Source organism: Schistocerca serialis, chromosome 3 (assembly GCF_023864345.2).
Source record: "Schistocerca serialis cubense isolate TAMUIC-IGC-003099 chromosome 3, iqSchSeri2.2, whole genome shotgun sequence".
NCBI classification, from domain to species: domain Eukaryota; kingdom Metazoa; phylum Arthropoda; class Insecta; order Orthoptera; family Acrididae; genus Schistocerca; species Schistocerca serialis.
The window spans coordinates 148,805,917-148,816,946 of NC_064640.1; the positions used below are offsets into that span (position 1 = coordinate 148,805,917).

At 39.5% G+C, this 11,030-nt stretch overlaps 1 protein-coding gene across 1 annotated transcript in view; it reads left to right on the plus strand.

The window, feature by feature from the left end:
* LOC126469858 (ATP-dependent DNA helicase Q5-like) overlaps positions 1-10,472 on the plus strand; it is a 305,319-nt gene extending 294,847 nt beyond the window's left edge. Inside the window, exon 13 of the mRNA XM_050097166.1 lies at positions 10,311-10,472. Within this exon, the coding sequence (XP_049953123.1) occupies positions 10,311-10,390 (80 nt within the window). The 3' untranslated portion in view covers positions 10,391-10,472. The remainder of the gene's footprint in view (positions 1-10,310) is intronic.
* Positions 10,473-11,030: the final 558 nt, after the last annotated feature.

An 11,030-nucleotide genomic window follows, 5' to 3' on the forward strand; every position in this document is an offset into this window, starting at 1 on the left:
TAGAGTACTGCTTTAGGAGGGATAGGAAGGATCATGGGTAGGATGCCCTTCATTCTGGGCATGACAATAGATAATCAAAGCCTTGACAAAAGACATGGTTCAGTTGCTGCAGTTTGAGGTGGTGCTGGGTGGTGAGCGGAACACTCCTTTGCAGCTAATGCTTGGGGATGGTGGGAGGATTACGGCTGTGTGAGGATATGGTGCAGGAAAACTGTTTGTGGATTAGGTTTGGGAGAGGGTGGGGTTAGTGTCAGTCTGTGAAGGCCTATGTGAGACCTTCGGCATACTGGGCAAGGGAATTCTCATCATGGCAGGTACACAGTCCATGAGTGACCAGCCTATATGGGAGTGAGTTTTTGATGTGGAAGAGATGAAAGTTGTCAAAATTCAAGTTCTGTTGGTGGTTAGTGAGCTTAATATGGTCAGAGGTATGGATGGAGCCATCAGAGAGGTTACAGTTAATGTCCAGGAATGTGGTACATTGGGCTGAGGAGGACCAGTTGAAAAGAATAGGAGAGAAGGTGTTGAGGCTGTGGAAGAAAAAAGATACTGTCTGGGCCCTGGATCCAGATAAACATGATACCATTAATGAACCTGAACCAGACAAGGAGGTTTGGGAGGCTAGAAAGGTATCCTCTAGATGTCCCATGAACAGATTGACATAGGAGGGTGGTACAAACCCAACAATCTTGGACACCCTACAGTAGCTGGTTATTGTGTTCCCACCAAAAGAGTCTCCACTCTTACTGACCAGCAGCTCCAAACTGTTGCTTACAGCCTATCCACTCATATCAAAGATACACGCAACTGACTCTCAACCATCCACACTCCAGTACCATCTGAATCACTGTTCATGTCACCTCCCTTAACACCAGCATCCCTCATGTCTGTGGCCTTGTTGCTATTGAACATTACCTCTCCCAGTGTCATTCTGACACCAAGCCCACTAACTCATTCCTTATACACCATACCAGTCACATCGACATACACAACTACTTCTCCTTTGAGAGGAATTCATTCCTTATGCACCATATCAATTACATTATCACACAGAACTAAAATTCACAGCAAAGCCATGGGCACCTACCTAAGCCAACCTGTTTGTGGGCCATCTACAGGAAATCTTTCCAATCTTCTAAAACCCCAGATCCCATCTCTGGTTCAGATTCATTGATGGTACCTTCATTATTTGGACTCGGGACCTAGACATGCTATCCTCATTCCCTCACAACTTGAGTACCTTCTCTCCCACCTACTCTTCAACCCAATGTGTCACCTTCCTTAACAATGACCTCCACTTCTCTGATGGCTCCAGCCATACCTCTGTCTGTGTTAAGCCCACTAATCAAAACCAGTACTCAGATTCTGACAGTTGTCAGCCCTTCCACACCAAAAAATCACTCCCATAAAGTCTGGCCACTCATGATTAGTGCATCTTCTAGTGATGAGTTCCCTTGTCACAGACAGGCACTAGCCCCAAACCTAATCCATATTCAGAAATTATGTGCCACACCAAGAATGAGCTGCAAAGGAGTGCCCCTCCCCCTCCCCCCATCTTCCAGTCATCTAATACGACCCTGGACTGCAGCAGCTGAACCATGTCCTTTGCCCAGGTTTGACTATGTATCATCATGCCCAGAAATAAGGGACATCCTACCCATGATCCTTCCCATCCCTCCTACAGTAATATTCTGTCACCCATCTAACCTACACAACATTCTGATCCATCCCCTATACCACCCGCATTCCCTTACCATAGGGTTCATATTACTGTTGAAGACCCAGATGCAAGACTTGATCAATCCACCCACCCAGTACATCCTACACAAGTCCTGTCATGAGCTATCTTATCCCATGAGAGTGAGGGCCACACAAGAAAGCAGCTATGTCATATACCAGCACTTTTGCAATTTCTGTGAATTATCACCGACCACCTGTCCACCAGAATTAATGGCCACTGCCAAACAGTGGCTAAGAACAGTGTTGCCCATCCAGTGTTGCCAGCTGCGGTGGTCTAGCGGTTCTGGGCGCGCAGTCCGGAACCGCGCGACTGCTACGGTCGCAGGTTCGAATCCTGCCTCGGACATGGATGTGTGTGATGTCCTTAGGTTAGTTAGGTTTAAGTAGTTCTAAGTTCTAGGGGACTGATGACCACAGATGTTAAGTCCCATAGTGCTCAGAGCTATTTGAACCATCCAGTGACACAACAAACTACTGAGCACAACATGCTAGAGTTCAGTGGCTGCTGTACAACCTGTGCCCTTCCTCCAGCTCCAGTTTTTTTAAACTATGTAGATGGAAGTTAGTCTTGCAACACATTCATTGTTTCTACAATACTTCTGGTCTCAATCTCTGCTAAACCACTGTCCACACCCCCACCAAACAGTTTCCCCATTCTCGGTCCTGTCATATCCTCCCAAACCATGTCACACACAACATTTTTATCATGCCCATATGTAGCACCCCTGGCCTGTGCACCTCCTGCCCCTCCCTCCTGTGTTCCTACCCTGCACACCTACTGCCTGTCTCTGAATTGCTAACTGCCTGTCATCAATCCCTCTTACTGCTTCCCCCTCTATCTGCCTCTGAAGCTGGAGGAGGGGAATGCGCATACATATTTGTGCTCTAGCTCTTTAAAGGATGTCTTTCAAAAAGTAGCAAAGTTCTCGTTCTCTTGTGTGTACCTGTTCACAACTCAGCATTTCTGCTATTTGGTGAGTGGCCTTCTATACACCTAATGTACACTGATAAGCTGAAACGTTATGACCACTGCCCACTGTGACATTGGATGCTGCCTGATGGCATTGTGGGCACATGATGGGGTAACAAAAGTATTTAATTGGAGCAGACATGGAGGGGGGTCACCCTAGCAAAGATATGGGCTGCAGATGGGGAAATCCATTGAGATATGTGTCTTTGATAAAGGGCAGATTATTATTATGCAGAGCCTGTGAACAAGTTTCTTGAAAATGGTGAATCTGGTCAAATGTTCATATGCTATTGTCATGAGCACCTGTGGTATTGTCATGAGCACCTGTGGAAAGAGGTAGGATGACAGTGAAACTACCACTAGGTGCTAGATGGTTGGATGTCCACAACTCTTCACTGAATGTGGGGTTTGGACTCTTCATAGAACACATTGTTGCTTGTCTGCTATATAAAGTAGGATAGATGGTGACCTGTGGTATCTCTGCTGAAAGAGTACAACACTGGTGCTTGCACAAGTGTTTTGGAGCACACCATTCATCATCATTGTCGAACATAGAACTCCGCAGCAGACCATCACATGTTGACCCAATGACATCATCAGCTACAGCAGCAGTGGGCATTGGACTATCAGTATTTGACCATCGATCAATGGAAACATGTCTGCTTTTTGGGTGAATCACATTTTTGCTACTGTAGGTCACAGGTCATCTCCACAAATACTGTCATCAAGGTGAACGATGGTTCGAAATGTGCAGAAAGTACCATGAACGCAGGCTGGTGGGAGCAGTATGGGAGACATTCTCCTGCACTTGCATGGGACCTGTGGTAATAAATGAAGACACAGCGAGAGGTGCGAACCATTGGCATCACTTCATGCTTGATGTCTTCCCCGATGGCAGTATCACCTTTCAGCAGTATAATTGTCCATGTCTAGGAGTCAGAACTGTGCTGGGCCGCTATCAGGAATCACCACCGTGTACGCAAATCAGCAGCTCGTTATTTATACGAATTACATGACCTGTGTATAAACATCTAATGCCACAAACCTACCAACAAACTGTCAGATCCCTGATACACAGAATCATTGATGTATTTCATTCCAAAGACAGACAAACAAGTTATCAGACCAGCTTCATAATGTTTCGGCTCATCAGTGTATAGAACTTTCCTTGTTATATTTATATCTATTATAAACACTATAGAACAGTTCAAAATACATGTGTATCAAGCAACTGCTGATATTGCATGAAATTTAGATCAAAAAAGTCTTTAAAATCTCTGAACATATCATACCATACTGCAGTTTCATTTTAAATATTGAGATTTGGCTGAAGAAGAAATTTTGAAATCATTCTTGAATTTAGATCCTTTCCTTCAAGTTAAAAAGGAAGTAACATTTTTAATGACGGTGATGATGACCATGAAATAACACAGAGATTTGTGTAATGGAATTGTACATGGGTCAGATCCATTATGAGAGTAAGAATAATTTGATGTCATTGTTTCCTAACCTGATTAATGCATTGACAATTATACTCACCCTACCAGTAAGCAATGCATTAGTTAACAGCAGTTTCACTGAACTCGGACAACAGAAACACATTTCAGAATGCCAGGGACTCAAGCGTATTAATGATCTAGCACTGCTGGTCATAGAGTGGGAACTATGAAAACTTGGAATTAACAAATGTAAATGAGTAATTGGTGAATAAGAAAACAAAGAGGGAAATTTTTAGATCTGTGGAACACATGCATACATTTAACCTTTTGACAGTGTTGTGTACAAATATTTTGTACTGTTCTGTTTTGAACAAAAAAGGATTTTGTATTCATTGCATGTCATACAAAGATATCAAAAATATTGTTGCCTCTGATAGATAAATATTGTAGTGAAAAGGATGTTGTTCTAATTTCAGTGGGATTGGGCATGTAATGGAATGTATATGAACTCGTAGTTTGTGTACTCTGTTTATCATAAGAATAAACCTGATGTAAACATTACACCATGTATTCGTCCGCATTTGCTTGAAGCTCATTGGATTTTGTTTCACATGGAGCAGAAGCCAATCTGTGTCCAGTACAGTCGAGTACGATCATAAGGATATGTTATATGCTGTGTTACATGCACATAGATTGAGTGATAATGCGGGACAATAGCTTTACCGGCGCATTGAACTTGGACAGCATTGGGTAGCCAGCTGGCCCAACTAACCTACAACAATGTGAGCAGTTGCAGTCCAGACGTAAAAAAAGATGAGCAAAGAAACAATATAGCTTCGAGTGTCATTTAATTTTTAAAGAGAATGAAATAATATTCAGCAAAACCCCAACACTACTGCACAATTATTAGGTGGCCAGACGAAAAGCATTAAATGCTCTCATCCTCACCTAACATATTATTCTACTTACAAAAAAGAGTGATGGAAATTCCTAACTTAAACACAGGGTAATTTTCTGAGCAAACTATGTGATGTAAAAGCAAACTTCAGGAATTTCACCGCACTGTTGAATACTGAAGCCACTGGAGGTATAATTATAGTCAGTCGTCTGGTACTCTCTTAGCTCCTTCCTTATCTGACTCCGAGAAACTTATTTCATTTCTGGAACTATCATCTGCTACATTGATAACAAGATGATCAACAACAGAATCCACGAAGTCACCCAGGCACCACATTTTCTCCTCCTCTTTCATGACGTGCCACTCTGTGTCCCGCTAGCATTCAGCAGTGACATGTGAAAAAGCTGCGTGCATTATTTCCAGTATGTCTGGCAGCTTAACAGTCTTGTTATTTCTTGTGAGAAATCCCTTAACCTGACTACAGGTCAGTTCTGTTGGGTTCATATTGTAATGGTACAGTGGCAAATGTAAAAATGCAACATTTGTATGGTGTGCTTGATGCTGTGAAAATGATTGTTTCTGAAATTACTTACTATTCTGGTTCATGTGAGACTACACCTGTGGTATAAAACAATGGACATAGTCCAAATAAAGAGTATTTGGTTTTTCATTTTTGCCCTAAAAATTAAATTGATACATTTTCTTAATTTAAGCAACCATTATTAATAATCTTTCATAAAATATCAATGATTAAGAATTTATATTTGGAATGAAAACAGGAATTTCACGTGCAGTATGTAATTAGAAACAAGATGATGCACATCATCCATAAAAAATCATGATGAATTTTATAATTATGAGATGTAGGTATTTCAAACTGAACGAAAAAAGAGACTGTATCTAATATGCATCAAGTACAGTCCTTTGGAAAAGTCAAAACCGATTTTTTCTTTAAATTTATGAAAAACATTAGAACAATCTATTTGTCAGCACTTTTTAACAGTGTTCCCCATGCGTGTTTCACTACAAAACAGGAAACAGCCTCAGCCATTTTCATACTGTGTGTTAACAGCGCGACAATGAGAACATGACAATACAGTGACTATGACTGTAGACAATTTTTGATATAAAGACTACATAGCTAAGGCATGATTAAGAAAAACATTGATGGCTGTTAATACATTAGAATATCTTACAGTTTCATCAAATGTAACTAAGTAATAATATATCTAATACATAAGTAGGGCCTTCTTCTGAGAGCATAACACCACCATTGTACGTGTGCTACGGCTTCTGACCAATCATCGCATTTCTGTTTGTTTGTATCATGTTTATTCTTATGATGAACGGAGTATAATCATTGGTAGGAACAGCAAAATATGTGGCACACAGGCAATTGACACTCCAGAACCAGCAATGGGTGTGAGAAGAGATGATAGTCACTGAGTGCACGAATGAGACTGTAGGTGGGAATGAATTCCAGCTCCACAGGAAATTCATATTTCTTTGTTCACTCACACAAAGTGGAGTTGTTTATTTTTGTAACATTCTAAAATAAATGTCACATAAGGGGAAAGCAACAATAGTATGAGAAACTTTGGTTACTTCCCATGGAAGTTCTTTGTATATCACTTTACAGTTGTAAACTGATGCCTGTAAATAGTAGACACACTTCATGCCATTGACTTCATTAGCTACCATTGAGGAACAACCCTGATCCATGAGCACTCATCCACTGCTCAAAACTTGTGGATATTGGCTAGAGCTGGGTGAAAGGTGTACACGCCTTTTTATATGGCATGGATGTGCTCAACAAAAATGAGGTGAACTGACCTGAGAAGCAACACAAAACACCCTTATATCACTGAAGCATTTTGTAGGCTATGTAAGTGCAACTTAAGAATCATTGTGTGGCCCAACATCTTGCTGAAAATACAGGTGACTTGCGAGGTACTATAAGCAAATGATTGAATACACTTGTTTGGATAGTACATTGCTGTAATGTTTATTGAAAAGAGGGGCTGTCAGATATGCCAACACTTCCCATGCAAAGATCACCACTTGTCTAAATTTCACCCTATTAGCAAGCATAATATGCCACTTGATGTGGCTTTTGACATACTCATAACCTGCCATTGGCGTGTGTGTATACAGATAGACCCTGTTGTACACAGATTCATTATCCACATTTTCACATATATGTCATTTTAGTTTCAAATCCAGTGCTGCAATCTGTTAACAGTACACTGGCACAGTAATGTGGTGTTAGCGCCTCTCGTTGTGCGTCCTCTGTTGTGTCTGCTGAGACATGAATTGTTAGTTCAGGTCAGTAGAGCAGTTGCACTTGACAGCATCTGTGTTTAAAATGACGGGTAGAAGCAAAGAAAGTGTGCCTGTCAAGGAAAGTAGCATGTACAAATGTCATATCCATCAGAAACAAAGACAGAAGTGTTGGATTGCCATTAAAAATGTGAGCACATTGTTGACACTCAGCTCACTTTGGGACATAATGAACCCACTGCGAGAACTGTTTGTGACAATGTGGAATCAATTCAAAAAACTGCTCGTTCCAACTAACTTATGTGTGAGTAGAGTGACCAAATCTCACTCAGAGACAATCGGAAGAATGGAAGAAATGCTAAGCTATTGAGTTGAGCAACTCAACCAACAGTTTATGTCTCTCTCTGGAGCTGTTATTCAAGCTGAAGCCAAATGAAATGATCAGTGATATCACAGTTGTAACAAGTGAAACTGCAGACATGGCATGGCAAATTGGATCCACTGTTCTTGATGAAGAGAATGTATGTGACCCCCTAAACTCTTACTCTGAGGATCTGAGCAACAAAGAATTGGCAGTTTTCAGTGAGAACAGTAATAAAGATGAAACCAAAGTTATGCAGTTTCAGCCTGTTAGAAAATTAACAATGAAGGAAATGATACAGGCTTTCAAGAATGATTGCTGCTGCAATAAAAACTTTTGATGAACACGATCCTGAAGAAGTAACGAGTACAATAGTGAAGGGAGAAGTTGCACATTCTTGTAAAGGTTACAAAGAGTTGTATAATCAACTGGCAAAGAAGACTACAGAGCTGAAATTAAACATTTCTTTGCCAAACAGTGTGGCACTTCAAGTGAATGTCAAGCATCAAGCAAGAGTCTTTCAGCAACAGAGGATTTGCATGTAATCAGATCCATCACAAAAACTGAACTGACTATAGCACCATCAGATTCTTCCAATATATATGACCCAAAGACTATTTAGGATGTAAATGAATGTAATCAAAGTGATGTTAATGTATTATTGTGTGTTTCAGAGTTAAATTTTTAAGTGTAGAAATGTTGCATTAAAATGTGTTTCAGAAAAGTGATGACAGTTATTTTTGGTAAAAATGCTAAAAAACATTGCTACTTTGTACTTAATATGTGAGTGAATGAAACCCTAACCTCACATCTTACATATAAAATGACTCAATTTACACGAATTCGATACGTGACGATTCTGTGGAACGTAACTATCGTGTATGACGAGATTTGCCTGTTTGTGTAGTGTGACTCGTTAATTCAGGCAAGGCAACCTTTTTTTGTTCTTTGAGTAAGCAGTGGCACTGTCTATGCATCTCTCGTAATTTCTGTGCCTGTGATATGCAGTAAATAAGGTACACATGTAGTGAGGAAGTGGTGCTGGAAGATAGGACTTTCCATTGATCGTTGTTGTTCAGGGAACAAAATACCCTGTGTGCTCATGTTACTTGACACCTCTGTGGGGAAACAAAGCAAGCAGTCTACAAGGGAACACCAACAACTTCTGAAGCAGAGAATACCATCCAATACAGGCTTGTGCTAAGTCCAGATGAAATTCAGTGTGTAGTACCGTCTGATCTGTCTGTCTTTGCCACATCTGTCGGTTTCAAGTTTAACATTTTGAGCATTTGATATGATATTTTCAATAACAGACGTGTAACTGTACCTGAGCTACGTGTTTGCTTATATTTGGTACAGTACGACAGACGTTAGCAGGACCTCTTCTCCTGACAGTGGGGCATTGATTTACATTGTTACTATCTGATCAAATTCCACACACATTGTGTCATTTAATTCTTCTTTCAAGGATATCATTGCATTTAAAAAAAAGTTAATGTCACAGTTCTGGTAGCAACAAACAAGAAAATTTGCTTGCATTTGACAGAAAATTTGGCATATTGTCTGCTATAACTTAGCTAAAACAGCACCTTGATATATTTACTTGTTCTGGAAATATCTGGGATGGCCTGTCTTGGCTGGTTCATTCTGTATACAGGTTATATCCCATATTGGATTTTCCTCTGATGTGCTTTTACTGTCACTTGCCTGTCTCATTTGGGCCTGGGATAGAGACAAGTGCAGTTTGGTCTTTCAGTTGCTGTTGACACATTAGGACATTCAGTTTTTATTTGCTTTCTACATCATTGTGTGAAAAACATGATCATCCATCATTTGTTATTAGTGATGTGTGTGTAATTGAATTACATCATAATCTAAAAATATCCATTCAAATCCAAGAACACTAACTTTATTATATAGAAAAGCATAAAAACATAAGAGAGGAAATACATACAACAGACAACACACAAGTGGCTGGTGGAGTCTTGCACTCTATCCTGTATAGTCATTAGTTCTAACAGGGGGTGCAGTCAGCAGGCAGCACACGCACCTGCTGTCATACTAGCAGGCCAGATGGCCTTTACTGGCTGTATCAAGCACAAACTTCATGCACGAACTATGCAGCAGTGCACACACTAGTTACAGCAATATGGATGTTTTATAAAATGAAGTACATACTTCAAAAAAGATTTATTGCACCTTTGGAGCCCTCAATAATCAGGCAGGTGGGAGCTGCAGTAATACCTACAGCATTGTTAAAAGTTCTGTTTTCCTCAGACATAAAATGTTTTGCTGAAAATAAAGTATTCTGAACAAATAATGAAAGACAGGACAGATAAAATTTCCAGGAACTGAGAACTAGTGTTGAGATACGATATGGTATGAGAGTTGATGACTTGTGGATCTCATCCAGAGATATTTTAGATCCACTTTTCCCTTTGGGCTCCTGAAGCATCCACTTGTGAATCTGCCATATTCTTAACCATGAATATTTTGGTGTCACTTTTAGTCAGATTCATTATTTGTAACATTACTCTCTGCTGTATTCAGATTTGTGACTTGAAATATTTGTGCATGATAAATTAGCAGCAATGATATAATAAATTTACTATTCTTTTGCAGATGATGATCTCTTGAAGGATTTTGTTCATCAGTACATTAAGGTACATCATGTTATAGCTGATGATACTTCAGAGAGGTAAATTTCTGTGTTATGAATGTATGTGATGTGTTGTTCAGTACAAAATTATTTTTTTTACACCTAATAAAAATTTATACAAAACATTACTGTTTTTAATTAATTACACTGATGATTTCATTTAACAGAACCTATGTATTTTGTATGCTGTGCAGCAAATGAGTAAAAACTGGGCTTGAACTGAACCAAGATAGAAACAAATGTGTACAATATTAAATTGTTTCTGTGTTACATTTTCAACTATTCAAAAGTATTTCATGTGTTGTTATTCAGGGAAGAAGATTATTATAATTATGTTGTTAACATTTGTAGCCATTCTTTTTCAGTTACTAGTTCAGTGCTGTTTGTCTAGTAAATAAGAAAAAAACTATAAGTTGTCTCTTGCAATTGATTGCCAACAAAAAATAAAATTTAGTTACAAAACACCAGTGATAGTTATTTTTAACTGCAAGATAAACAGAGTATTATAAATATGTTCTTAATTGTGTCATACTTTGATAAAATACCTTCTCTTATATTCATATGTGCACTCCTAGATTTCTTTTGCACTTTAATCATTAGAGAAGTATTTATTGGGTAGCCTCCACAACTGTACCCTGATGCACTGACAAGCCATTCTCATGCCCTTGAAGAATTTTTTCTGC